At 53.3% G+C, this 13956-nt stretch overlaps 1 protein-coding gene across 1 annotated transcript; it reads left to right on the forward strand.

Annotated features, from left to right (window-relative positions):
* Positions 1–622: 622 nt before the first annotated feature.
* LOC140203931 (protein NDRG2-like) lies at positions 623–13197 on the forward strand. Its single transcript, XM_072270100.1, has 7 exons — positions 623–703; positions 1666–1717; positions 4341–4388; positions 7181–7216; positions 8751–8802; positions 9394–9432; positions 10118–13197. Exons 2-7 carry the CDS (start codon positions 1676–1678, stop codon positions 10276–10278), a joined length of 378 nt encoding a protein of 125 aa, XP_072126201.1. The 5' UTR covers positions 623–703; positions 1666–1675; the 3' UTR covers positions 10279–13197.
* The last annotated feature ends 759 nt before the right edge of the window (positions 13198–13956 follow it).

The raw sequence follows: 13956 nt of genomic DNA on the forward strand, positions 1-13956 counted from the left end.
CTCTCTCCCTTTCTATCTCTCTCTCTCTTGATCTCTCCCTCCCCATCTCACGCTCTCTCCTTGCCCATCTCTCTCTGTCCCCATCTCTCTGTCCCTCCCCTCCTCTCTCTCCCTCCTGATCTCTCTCTCTCTCTCACCCCATCTCTCTCTCACCCCACCTCTCCCTCTCACCCCATCTCTCTCTCACCCCATCTCTCTCTCTCTCACCCCATCTCTCTCTCACCCCACCTCTCTCTCCCTCCGCATCTCTCACCCATTCTCCATCTTTCTCTCTCCCTTTCTATCTCTCTCTCTCTTGATCTCTCCCTCCCCATCTCACGCTCTCTCCTTGCCCATCTCTCTCTGTCCCCATCTCTCTGTCCCTCCCCTCCTCTCTCTCCCTCCTGATCTCTCTCTCTCAACCCATCTCTCTCTCACCCCATCTCTCTCACCCCACCTCTCTCACTCACCCCATCTCTCTCTCTCACCCCACCTCTCTCTCACCCCACCTCTCTCTCTCACGCCATCTCTCTCTCACCCCACCTCTCTCTCACCCCATCTCTCTCTCTCACCCCATCTCTCTATCTCCTTCCCCATCTCTCTTCCTCTCCCCTATCTAATTACAACCCTGTGCCGTACACAATTGTTCATACTCTTCTCTTTCTCCCTTTCTCCTCAGCCGCCGGGACCTGGACATCGAACGAGAGGGTGGTGGGTCTCTCAAGTAAGGATTTTTATTTGGGTTCTGTCCTTGTTTTCCACGCCTTGGCCCCATGCCCTGGGTCTGCCTGTAGACCTCACCAGAGCCTGGGCAGGGATATGGAGCCCGAGGCAAATAGACCCCCTGGGACTCCACATCTTCCAGTTCTGGTTGTGAAACTCAAATGTGTGAGACGGTGTGTGAGATGTGGGGTTGGGAGAGAAAGGGCCATGTGGGAGGAGAGAGAGATAGGTGACAAGAGAGAGAGGGATGTGGAGACAAGAGAGGGAGAGATGCGGAGGGACATGAGGGAGACGGAGAGAAGGAAGAGATGGAATGAGAAAGAGAATTGAAATGCAAGGAGAGGGGGAGATAGGTGGAGAGAGATGGAAAGAGGGAGGGAAGAGGGAAATGCAAGAAGGGAGAGAAAAATGGGGGAGGAAGGAAAACAGCTGGAGTAATAGAAAGGGGAGGAGGGAGAGAGATGGGGAAGGATGGAGAGATGGAAGGAAGAAGAGATTGGGAGGGAGTAAGAGATGGGAGGGAGGGAGCAATGAGGAGGGAAAGAGTGTGAGGTTTGGATAGAGAGATGGAAAGAACAGGTGGCGAGGGAGAGAAAGATGGTGTGGGAGGGAGTGATGAGGAGGAAGTGAGGGGAAAGAATAAAAAGTAGTGGGCAGAGAAATGGGGGAGAAAGAGAAATGGAGGGATGTAATGAGCGGCCGAGACAGATACGGGAAGAAATAGAATAAAGTATAAGAAGAATGTGAGGCAGGAAGGAAAAGGGAAATGCGCAGGGAGAGGGTCAGTTCTCATTCCCCCTCCCTAGGGCTCTTCGTGGCTCCCACACCAACATCCACTCCCGCCACCCGCCAAACCCCAGGGTGAAAGGTTGATGTCCTCAGGGGCCTGATTGCCCCCTCCCCGGGCTCGTGACCCTTGACTTGCTGGCATGAACTTCTCCCTCTGTTCTGCCCCACCCACAGGTGCCCAGTGATGCTGGTGGTGGGAGACCAGGCCCCTCATGAGGATGCTGTGGTAAGATGCTCGTCTGACACCTTCTCTCCCCAACTCTACCCCTGCATGTCACGGGGAGGAGTCTGTTGTTGGGTCCTCCCGGTCTGCCTCGCGGCTTCTGGACAGTAGGATCTGCGTCCCAACACCTCCAACGCGGTATCCGCCACAACTTGCCCGTGTGTTGTGGCCCCTCCCCTTCAAACTGCTCCCCAGAGACCCCCCAAAGTGAAAGAAATCCACTTCTCCTTCCCCTTTCAGCAGCGTTCTGTTAATGCACAACGAAGGCTCCCCACCGTGAGAGGGGATCGGAAAGTTCCAGGAAGACTCGGACATGTGGCATCTGCGGAGAGAAATGTGCTGGGTCCGGGGCTCTCCTTGGGGGGTGGCGGTGGGTGGGGAGAATGGGAGGGAGTAAGGAGGGCTGGAGTGGGCAAAATGGAAAGATGGTGAAAGGGGAGATGAAACGTGTTGAAGATTTAGACAGAAGGAAGTGGGAGAAAGAGATAAGAAGGCTTTGTGGGAGAGAGGGAGAATGGGATGAGGGAGTGGAGAGAGGAGAGGGGGATGGGTTGGGGGAGAATGGGGAGGGAGGGAAAGAAAGAGAAGGGGTGGTAGAGAGGGAGAAGTGGGGGAAAGTGAGGTAAATCAGAGAGGGAGAAAAGGAATAGAAAGAGGGAGAGTGGCGGAAGGGGTCAGAGAGCCGGGGGGAGGGGAAGAGGGTGGAGGGAAAGAGAGAATGGGAGACAGACAGAGTGAAAGAGAGAGTGGAAGAGAGGGAAAGGGAGAGAGAGTGTAAGAGAGAGGAAGAAAGGATGAGTTGAGAGAGTGCCCCACCTGTCCTAATTCTGATGGAGGATCTTTGACTTGAAACGTTAATTCGATTTCCCTCTCCACAGAAGCTGTTGACCTGCTAAGGGTTTTGATCACTCTGTTTTCGTAATTACAAGCTTTCCAGGAATTTTCCTGACTGACCCACAGTCAGGCCCTGGGGCAAAATCCCAGACTGGGTAGGGGAGTTTGTGTTAGGGACTTCCTTCCATCCTCAGGGCTGAGGCAAAATCTCTGACTGGGTTGGGGAGTTTGTGTTGGGAACTTCCTGCCACCCTCAGGCACTGGAGTGAAATCCCTGACTGGGTAGTTCAGGTTGGGGGCGAGGTTGTAGGAAGTTCAAGCAACTTTCAGTCGGAAGAGTTCAGATCGACTAATGGAGAGTCAGAGCTACCAGAATGCACAGCAGCAAAGAAACTGCCTGATTTATGACTTGCACCAAGATGCAAGATAGGAGAGGTTGGAATTTTGTTCAGTTTAGACCTGGCTCTCCCCTATCTCCCCTGGCTCTCCCCTCTGACTGCTTTCATCCACAGTAGTTGGTGGGGTGGGTCGATGTGGCTGTCAGCTGAGGAGAGGCTTGGTTTCAGAGGGGCTTGGCGTTGGAGGGCTGCTGCTCCCAGAATGCAATGGGTAAGAGAAAGTCCTCTATCAGTCTATGGGCCTTCATCAATCGTGGGATTGAGTTTAGGAGCCCAGAGGTAATGTTGTAGCTATATAGGACCCTGGTCAAACCCCATTTTGAGTACTGTGCTCAGTTCTGGTCACTTCACTAGAGGAAGGATGTGGAAACCATAGAAAGGCTGCAGAGGAGATTTACAAGGACGTTGCCCGGATTGGGGAGCATGCTTTATGAGAATTGTAAACACGAGGAATTCTGCAGATGCTGGAAATTCAAGCAACACACATCAAAGTTGCTGGTGAACGCAGCAGGCCAGGCAGCATCTCTAGGAAGAGGTACAGTTGATGTTTCGGGCTGAGACCCTTCATCAGGACTAACTGAAGGCAGAGCTAGTAAGAGATTTGAAAATGGGAGGGAGAGGGGGAGATTCAAAATGATAGGAGAAGACGGGGGCGGGGGGAGGGATGGAGCCGGGAGCTGTACAGATGATTGGCAAAGGGGATACAAGAGGATCATGGCACAGGAGGCCCAGGGAGAAGGAAAGGGGGGGGGGAACCCAGAGGATGGGCAAGGGGTATAGTCAGAGGGACAGAGGGAGAAAAAGGAGAGAAAGAAAGAATGTGTGTATATAAATAAATAACGGATGGGGTACGAGGGGGAGGTGGGGCATTAGCGGAAGTTAGAGAAGTCAATGTTCATGCCTCAGGTTGGAGGCTACCCAGACGGAATATAAGGTGTTGTTCCTCCAACCTGAGTGTGGCTTCATCTTTACAGTAGAGGAGGCCGTGGATAGACATGTCAGAATAGGAATGGGATGTGGAACTGCCAGAGAAAGCAGGATCTTCCAGTGGCCACACATTTTAATTCCACATCCATTTCTATGTTTCTATGCGTCTATACAAATGCATCTCTCCACTCCATCTCCTCCTCTGTTTAATGACCTCTCTGGCCAGGGAACCCAGCTGCACTGCTCCCTCCCTCCTATTCACCCAACCCTCAACTACTTTGTTGCAAGGAAAACAAAATAAAAACAGAGTCCTCTGGACCCTTCTCCAGGACCCTCAATCTCTCTGCATTGTGCTGGGTGGCTGGGTGCTCTGGCACGGACTAGGGGTCAGGTTTCTGGGGTTGTACCTCTGCTCCGTCTTCACTCGCTGCGTTGTCGAATAATCTACACCTCGTCAAATGTTCCAGGTGGAGTGCAACTCGAAACTGGACCCCACTCAGACGTCCTTCCTCAAGGTAGGGGAGTTAACAGTTAGTTAGCGGGTGGGGGGGGGCTGATTTTAGAAGGAGGGGCGATGGGGGTTGTCTTACTCCCCATTCGGTAGGTGGCCCTGGGATCTGGAAACTGATGTAGGTTGTGAACAATTCGAGTTTGAGTGTGGTGGGAAGAAATGGGAAGGGGTGGGGTCCATTGGGATTGTGGATGGTGGGAGTGAATGGGAAGGGGTGGGGTCCATTGGGATTGTGGATGGTGGGAGTGAATGGGAAGGGGTGGGGTCTGTTGGGATTGTGGATGGTGGGAGTGAATGGGAAGGGGTGGGGTCCATTGGGATTGTGGATGGTGGCAGTGAATGTGAAGGGGTGGGGTCTGTTGGGATTGTGGATGGTGGGAATGAATGGGAAGGGGTGAGGTCTATTGGGATTGTGGATGGTGGGAGTGAATGGGAAGGGGTGGGGTCTGTTGGGATTGTGGATGGTAGGAGTGAATGGGAAGGGGTGGGGTCTGTTGGGATTGTGGATGGTGGGAGTGAATGGGAAGTGGTGGGGTATGTTGGGATTGTGTATGTTGGGAGTGAATGGGAAGGGGTGGGGTCTATTGGGATTGTGGATGGTGGGAATGAATGGGAAGGGTGGGTCCATTGGGATTGTGTATGGTGGGAGTGAATGTGAAGGGGTGGGGTCCATTGGGATTGTGTATGGTGGGAGTGAATGGGAAGGGGTGGGGTCTGTTGGGATTATGGATGGTGGGATTGAATGGGAAGTGGTGGGGTATGTTGGGAGTGAATGGGAAGGGGTAGGGTCTATTGGGATTGTGGATGGTGGGAATGAATGGGAAGGGGTGGGGTCTATTGGGATTGTGTATGGTGGGAGTGAATGGGAAGGGGTGGGGTCTGTTGGGATTGTGGATGGTGGGAGTGAATGGGAAGGGGTAGGGTCTGTTGGGATTGTGGATGGTGGGATTGAATGGGAAGGGGTGGAGTCTGTTGGGATTGTGGATGGTGGGAATGAATGGGAAGGGGTGGAGTCTTGGGATTGTGTATGGTTGGAGTGAATGGGAAGGGGTGGGGTCTGTTGGGATTGTGGATGGTGGGAATGAATGGGAAGGGGTGAGGTCTATTGGGATTGTGTATGTTGGGAGTGAATGGGAAGGGGTGGGGTCTATTGGGATTGTGGATGGTGGGAATGAATGGGAAGGGGTGGGGTCTGTTGGGATTATGGATGGTGGGATTGAATGGGAAGTGGTGGGGTATGTTGGGAGTGAATGGGAAGGGGTAGGGTCTATTGGGATTGTGGATGGTGGGAATGAATGGGAAGGGGTGGGGTCTATTGCGATTGTGTATGGTGGGAGTGAATGGGAAGGGGTGGAGTCTGTTGGATTGTGTACGGTGGGAGTGAATGGGAAGGGGTGGGGTCTGTTGGGATTGTGTATGTCTGGAGTGAATGGGAAGGGGTGGGGTCTGTTGGATTGTGTACAGTGGGAGTGAATGGGAAGGGGTGGAGTCTGTTGGGATTGTGGATGGTGGGAATGAATGGGAAGGGGTGGAGTCTGTTGGGATTGTGGATGGTGGGAATGAATGGGAAGGGGTGGAGTCTGTTGGGATTGTGGATGGTGGGAGTGAATGGAAGGGGTGGGGTCCATTGGGATTGTGTATGGTGGGAGAGAATGGGAAGGGGTGGGGTCTGTTGGGATTGTGGATGGTGGGAATGAATGGGAAGGGGTGGAGTCTGTTGGGATTGTGGATGGTGGGAGTGAATGGAAGGGGTGGGGTCTGTTGGATTGTGTACAGTGGGAGTGAATGGGAAGGGGTGGGGTCTGTTGGATTGTGAACGGTGGGAGTGAATGGGAAGGGGTAGGGTCTGTTGGGATTGTGGATGGTGGGAATGAATGGGAAGGGGTGGGGTCTATTGGGATTGTGTATGGTGGGAGTGAATGGGAAGGGGTGGAGTCTGTTGGGATTGTGTATGGTGGGAGTGAATGGAAGGGGTGGGGTTCCATTGGGATTGTGTATGGTGGGAGTGAATGGAAGGGGTGGGGTCCATTGGGATTGTGTATGGTGGGAGAGAATGGGAAGGGGTGGGGTCTGTTGGGATTGTGTATGGTGGAAGTGAATGGAAGGGGTGGGGTCCATTGGGATTGTGTATGGTGGAGAGAATGGGAAGGGGTGGGGTCTGTTGGGATTGTGGATGGTGGGAGTGAATGGAAGGGGTGGGGTCCATTGGGATTGTGTTTGGAGAGTGAATGGGAAGGGGTGGGGTCTGTTGGATTGTGTACAGTGGGAGTGAATGGGAAGGGGTGGAGTCTGTTGGGATTGTGGATGGTGGGAGAGAATGGAAGGGATGGGGTCCATTGGGATTGTGTATGGTGGGAGAGAATGGGAAGGGGTGGGTCTGTTGGGATTGTGTATGGAGAGTGAATGGGAAGGGGTGCAGTCAGTTGGGAATCGTTTGGAGGGTGGCGTGGAGACAGAATCAATGGGATCAGGTTAGGGAGCAAAGATCTGTGTACAGGGAGGTTGGCCAAGATGAACAGCAGTGTTCTGTGATGGGCTGAATGGCTTCTGCACCCACTGTTAAGATCAGAGGGAAGTTCAGGTGGACCCTGGAATCATGGTGCTGTCTTGCATGGTGGGTCTGCCTGTGATCTACAGGGCTGCTTTCAGCAGAGACTCCCCTCTCAGGGCTACATGTCCTCTGGAAATAAATCATGTGATTTTGGAGTGAGTGCATTGCTTTCACAGTCTCAATGTCCAGAATTCCCCTCTGACAGTCTCTCACTCTCTCTCTCTCTCTCTCTCTATCCCACACAGATGGCAGACGGTGGCGGCCAGCCCCAGATCACTCAGGTAGGTCTGCTCGCTTTCTCTCTCTCTCTCTCATAATTGGGGCTGGAGAGGGGTTTGTGGTGAGTGCATGTTTCTGGAGGAACATGCAGACAGGTCACCCCGTGGTCAGAGCCACTGCCTTTCGGCTCACAAGCCATAGGTTCCATTGTGACATCCTGCGTTCTCAGTGTGTACGCTGGGTCCTCCCTCCTATGTTCAAGTGACGTTGGATTGATGAGTTAATCAGCTGCTGGGAATCAACACCTCACCCACCCCACTGTGTGTGTGTGTGAAGGGTGACTCCAGGGGTGGGTGAGAGATAGTTGAAATGTTAGAGAAAGGGTAAATTGCAGGGGGGCAAGGAGAGGGGTGAGTGAGACATGAGACTGATCCTCTGCCTGTGACTATCTCCAAATTCATTGTGAGTAGATAGATATGAACCTATTCCACTTGCAGTCCTTGTGACCGGTCAAGGACTCTGGTGGCATTGTTATATTGTGAAATGGGAACTGGGGTGCTTCAGAGGAACCTGAAATTTTGGTTCATGTGGTATTAGCGTCCCGACAATGAGCAGCTTGGTTGCTCTACCTGCAGTGTGTTCCTCCCACCACTGGGGCAATGTTATTGATCCACTTGCAGTGTGGTCCTCCCACCACTGGGGCAGTGCATTGTGTGGGCATCTGTGGATACCCTGATTTCTGGGCACCAGGAGGAGGTTTGTGGTTGGGTTGATTCGGAGGAGAGTGGGGAAGTCATGCTGTGTGTGTGTTTGTGGGGTGGTGGGGAAGGTTTAGAGGTAGTTCCTAGTCACTTCTTTTGGACCTTGGGAATCCCGACGTGGTTCTCGTTGGTCTGCTCTTGGCCTCTCTCCCCGAAGGCCCTGCATAGCAGCACCTTCCCCAGGAGGACTGCAGTGGTTTAAGAGGGAGAGTGAGTGGGCAAGTGGCTGACCACCCACCTTCTCGAGGGGAGGGATGGGTGATCGGGTGATCAGTGCTGGCTGGCACTCAGGTCCTACTCAAGAGAAGCAGAAGTAAGAACTGCAGGAGTGGCACAGGTTACAGGAAGAGGGAGGGCGGGTAGGGGCTGGGAGGGAGGATGGAACAGAGGAAGGGGGAATTAGGTGCATTAGCAAACTTTGTGGGTGGGAGGACCATGCAGCAGTGGGGTGGCAGCGTCACCTTCTGGTAGGAGGATCACACTGCTAACAGGGGACATCTGGTCTCTCTGGTGGGAGGAGCACATTAGTTATATTGGGAAACCGCCCCGTGCACTGGTGGGAGGACCACACTGCAAGTGGGGAACATTGCCACACACTGGTGGGAGGACCACACAGCAGGTGTAAGAACAGCGTCACCATCTGGTGAGAGAAACACACTGCAACTGAATGGACAACGATCACCACATTCACGCGCAAAAGGACTTCTGCAGCAAAATCACCACCCACAGTATGATGGGGGTCGTTCCCCCCATTAATGGTTTCCACTGCTGCTTCAATTCACATGCTCTACTCTCTCTCTCTCTCTCTCTCTCTCTCCACCCCCTCTGTCTGCAGCCGGGAAAGCTGGCAGAAGCCTTCAAGTACTTTGTGCAGGGAATGGGCTACAGTGAGTTTTGTGACACTTTCTGTCGGGGTTTGCGCCTCCGAGGGGCTGCGATGGGAGTGAGGTGGCAGGACTGGGAAGTGAGGGGACCGAGTGGCGCCGAACAGGAGGGTGAACAACAGCGGGCTTCGGAGTGCTGGGTGGCTCTGTGGAGTGGGGGGGGGGAGAGGTGGAGGGTAACTGAGGGGAGTGGCTGTCCTGTGGACTCTGGAGGGTTGGTTTGTGGGAGGATGGGAGGGGAGGGAGGATGTGGGAGGTTTAGTGTGGGTGGTGTAGGACAATTGGAGAGGATGCTTTGCAGGAGAAAGGATCCTGGTGGAGAGGGTGTGGTCTGAGGTAGGTGGTGGAGGGTCACAGTGTCTGAGAGGGTGTTATGGGGCCAGTGAGGGAGGGATCCCTGTGCACATAGATAGGGGAGGGGTGCCCTGGAGTGTGGGTTGGTGGGAGGGATGTGAAGGAGGGTAATGTCCCGGTGCAAGAGCAGGGTCTTTTCTTGGGTGAGTCTCTCAAACTTTTGCATTGGTCTTTCTCTCTCTCTCTGTGTTTGCTCTCCCACATTCCCCCCCCTCTCGCTGCCTCCGGCCTGTCTGACAGTCCCACACGTGGTCCACCGTCGCCTCAGTGTGGGAGCAGGTACTAACACCCCTCCAACACCACCACCCCTTCACCAAACACAAACCCCCCCCATGCCCTCCTGCATGACGAACCCCTCTCTGCATGTCACCTTGTAGCATGTAGCGGCCGGAGTATCGACACCTCGGGAAAATGTCTGCACCGCGAGGCTGTTTGGCCCTTCTCTTCTAGCCCTCACTGACCAGCCCCACTCTCCACCCACCGCACTAACCTTGTCTGCCTCTGTTCCCTTCACATCCAAAATGTACTGCCATGCCTCCTGCTGGCAGGGTTGGGGTGGTGGCAGGCAGGGGTGGAGGGTGGTTGGGAAGGAATTTCTCTCCATCCTCCATCCTGAAAGGACGACCACTTGTTATGGGATGGTGACCTCCCCTCTCTCCCTGGCTCACTGTCTTTCCCCTGAACCCCAGAGTATCCGGGGCAGTGGAGAGTGGGGGCTCGCTTTGCATGGCTTCCTATGAGGGGGAGCTGGTGGGGTTTGGGAGTTGGAGGTCAAGGGAAGGGACCTGTTCACCTTGATAAATCAATCTCTCACTGCCTCCCCTTCTCTCTCTCTCTCCTCTCATTCCCACTTGCCCTTCTCCTCCCCTGCCCACACTCCCCCTCTCCTTCCCCTCGCTCCCCCTCTCCTTCCCCTCACTACCCTCTCTCCTTCTCCTCACCTCCCCTATCCTCCCACCCACAGTGCCCTCCGTAGGGATGACACGCCTGTCTCGCTCCCGCACGACTTCCCTGTCGGGCGCCTCTGTGGACGGATCCCACAGCCGCTCCCGCACCCTGTCACAGGGCAGTGATGGGGGTCAACTGGCCTCCAGCCCCTCCCAGACCATGGAAGTCTCCTGCTGAAGGCCAGCGAGGGTGCTTGGAGGGGCCGGAGGAGGGAAGGAGATGGTGGGGGAGAGAGGGAATAGAGTCTGGGGAAGGGGCTAGGCTCTCTGCGGAGACACTGGCAGGTGTCTGTCATCGAATCGCGAGGGATTTGGGCAAACCGTAAATCATTACATAGACTAATTTTCGTTTTGGGGTTGGGGTACAGAATGCAAGCGGATTAACACATAACCGTGTGGGCTGTGTTTATTTTATTTTCCTGTGGTGGGACGGGTGGGTTTCCTTCTCTGTGTAAATGTGAGGGCTATCTCCATCATGCTCCAACCTCTTGCCCTGTGCTAACAATTCCCACTCTGTACGTTTCTACCAGTCCTCTCCCTCACCTCTCCATCCACCCTCCGGATAACCTACCTTGCTTCCTCCCTCACACTCTCCCTCTCCACCACAGGGTGAGGAGCTAGGTAGAAGTGTTTAGTAATTCCATGCCGCTGGTGTGGAGGGGGGCAAGAGGGGCGAGGGGGCCCACTGTGTAAGGAGGGCGTCCCACAGGAAGTGGTATCAGAGAAGGGTGAGGCCATTTTGATGAGGGCATGGGTGGCCATTTTAGTAAGGGCACAGGTGGCCATTTTGGTAAGGGCACATAGCCATAATGATGTATAAAATAATGATACAGCAGGCAGCTATTTTGATGATGACACGAGCAGCTACTGTGATGGGGCAGAACGGATTAGGAAGCGGGTAGCCCTCTTGTAGTACATGGCTGATATGTCTACGTACAACAACTTGGCGAATTTGATGGGAGTGGTGGAGATGGGTGGTCTGGTCAGTCAGTTTGAAATGGCAGGAAGACATTGTCAATTCATCATGGCATAGCAACTTTGCCAGCTCCCAGCGATACCAGCATTCGCTGTCCACATACGATGATATGGCCAGTCCAATGGACATGCGGACATTTCAGTTAAGAGAGGGGTCAACTGTTTTACTCACAGCACCCAACAATGTTAGCATTTTGCCAAAGCACAGAGGCATGCCAGCTCGAGTGTCATGGGCAGTCAATGTGATAGGGACCTTGCCAGCTACTTTGATGAGGGCACGGACGAACATTCTGCCCCAGTGCCCAATTTGTCAAAGAACAACAACGGGGCCAATTGGGGAGAGCAGGGTGTGTGTCTCAAAGGGGAACGCAGGCAGTGATGTTGTCCATGCCCTATGAAGCTGCCAGTTCATCAACACGGCAGTGTGGCTAGTTGATGGAGGTGTGTGATGCGAGCATTCACCTGGCTGCCCCAGCACTCTGCAACATTGCTATATTATTAACGCACAGATGTCTTCGGGATGACAAAACGTGGGAGGCTGCTTTGTTGCAGAAGAACTTTGCCTTCAGTTGGGGGCGCTCGTTTTACTACTACCCAATGCCTCCGCCATCTCGTGGGTTGAGGAAGGTGACAGCCAGCTGTCCTGTTTCTACTGGGTTGGGGAAGGTGGCCATCGGCTGTCCTGTTTCTACTGGGTTGGAGAAGGTGGCCATCGGCTGTCCTGTTTCTACTGGGTTGGGGAAGGTGGCCATCGGCTGTCCCGTTTCTTGCCGGCACTTAGTGTTGTGCCCGTTTTCATCAAAGGAAGAGATGGGGTGGATGTGGGAATGGTCTTTAAATACTAGTTGGCCATTCCTCTGTCGGGCAACTGGAGCTGTGGCCTCCTGCTCGGCCTGGCACAGCCTATCCAGAGAGGATGCAGTGGGCTGGAACCTACGGGATCTTTCCGCTCCATCACAAGCTGATGTGTAAATGGTTCGGGGTGAGGCCAACTTGTCCATTCTACAACCCGGCCCCGGTGCCTTCAGGATGGTGCTGCGGAGAACCAGGGATCTGAACGACAAGATCAGATGTTGGTTAGGTGGGGCATTGTCTGGGTAGACACGGGAAGGGGGCTTTGGGAACGATCCAGGATAAAGGGAGTTGAATGGTTGCAGAGATGTGGATTAAAGTGGGATTAGTATAAATGTGTGAGTTGAGTGTGAGTGAATGTGCGCGTAAGTGTGTGTGTGTGTGTGTGTGTGTGTGTGTGAGTAAAAAGTGGCGGGGTGGTTGGGAAAGGAAAGCGAAGGAACGAGGACAGTGCCCGTGATGTGCAAACATCGCAGCCGCTGCAAAAGCCGCAACAAAATCGGAGCCGGCAGGGGAAGCTCACTAACAGTCCTCCTGCGACCTCCCCCTCCCCCGGGCACTACCCTCTTCCACTGCACTTTGAGTCCCACCCAGCCGCTTGAATTTCCCCCATCACCGCCCAGTATGTGGGTACGGGGCAGGAGCGTGGGCATGATTGGAAGGGGGAGCGGGTAGACAGATCCATGGATCGTGGTGACACCGCTCTGATGGGGGCGGGGTGTTGGGATTACCTGAGGGACAGGGCAGAGGGAGGACTCGTAGGAGTTTGGGGACGGCACGGACGGAGAGGACGAGTCCCCCGTTGCGATCAGACATACAGACGCACACAGCCACGCACAGACACAGAGAGAGACACAAGCACAGACGCTGCAGCACTCACAGTGTGTGCTATAGATAAACAAGTGCAGGCTCGGACACGCAGGCAGAGGCGATATCAGTTTGTACCTATGCCTGCTCTCCATATTAAGCACTAACAGATGTGATATTGGGAGTACACTGTAGAGATAGGCAAATGCATATTAGGGAAGACTTTGATTTAAAACATCTCGATCGGTGCGGTGGGGAGGGGGGCGGCTTTCATTTCTCTTCGTTTCTCTGTGATGTAGTTGGCGTTGTGTTTTCCTTTCCGTTTTACCACTAAGTCTCGGCATCGGTGCGCGCACAGAGGGTCTGTGTGTCAGCGCTCGGCCTCAGCTAACTGATCATAAGTCATTCACCAAGTTCCGTCTAATGCGATCAATAAACCGTGGCAAGAACAAAAACCCCAGAAGGTCTTGTGTGTGTGTGTGTGTTATCACGTTTTACAAGTTAGTGTTAGGAATTCGTTGGCCGGGATGGTTATGATGTCATAGATACGTACAGCACAGAAACAGGCCCTTCTGCCCATCTAGTCTGCGCGGAACCATTTAAACTGCCCAGTTCCATCGATTTGCACCCGCACCATACTCCTTCTTAACCCTCCCATCCAGGTGCCTATCCAAAATTCTCTTAAACGTTGAAATCGAAATCATGTCTACGACTTGTACTGGCAGTTCACCCCACACTCTCACCACCCTCCGACTGAAAACGTTTTCCCTCATGTTTAAACATTTCATCGTTTATCCATAACCCATAACCTCTAGTTGTAGTCCCACCCAACCCCAGTGGAAACATATGGCATTTGTTCTGTCTATACCCTCATTATTTTGTACCTCTATATTAAATCTCCACTCAATCTTCTACATTCTAGAGAATGAAGTTTTAACCGATTTAATCTTCCCCTATAACTCAGAGTCTCCATTCCCGGCAAAATCCTTGTAAATTTTCTCTGTAACTCTTTCAATCTTACTTACACCTTTCCTGTAGGTAGGCGACCAAAACTGCACACAGTGCACCAAATTAGGCCTTACCAATGTCTTATGCAACTTCAATATATCAACCTAACTCTTGCACTCAGTATGAAGGCCAATATACCAAAAGCTTTCTTTATGACCCTATCTACATGTGACACCACTTTCAATGAATTGTGGCCCTGTATTCCCAGATCCTT

This window comes from Mobula birostris, chromosome 10 (assembly GCF_030028105.1).
Source record: "Mobula birostris isolate sMobBir1 chromosome 10, sMobBir1.hap1, whole genome shotgun sequence".
NCBI lineage: Eukaryota > Metazoa > Chordata > Chondrichthyes > Myliobatiformes > Myliobatidae > Mobula > Mobula birostris.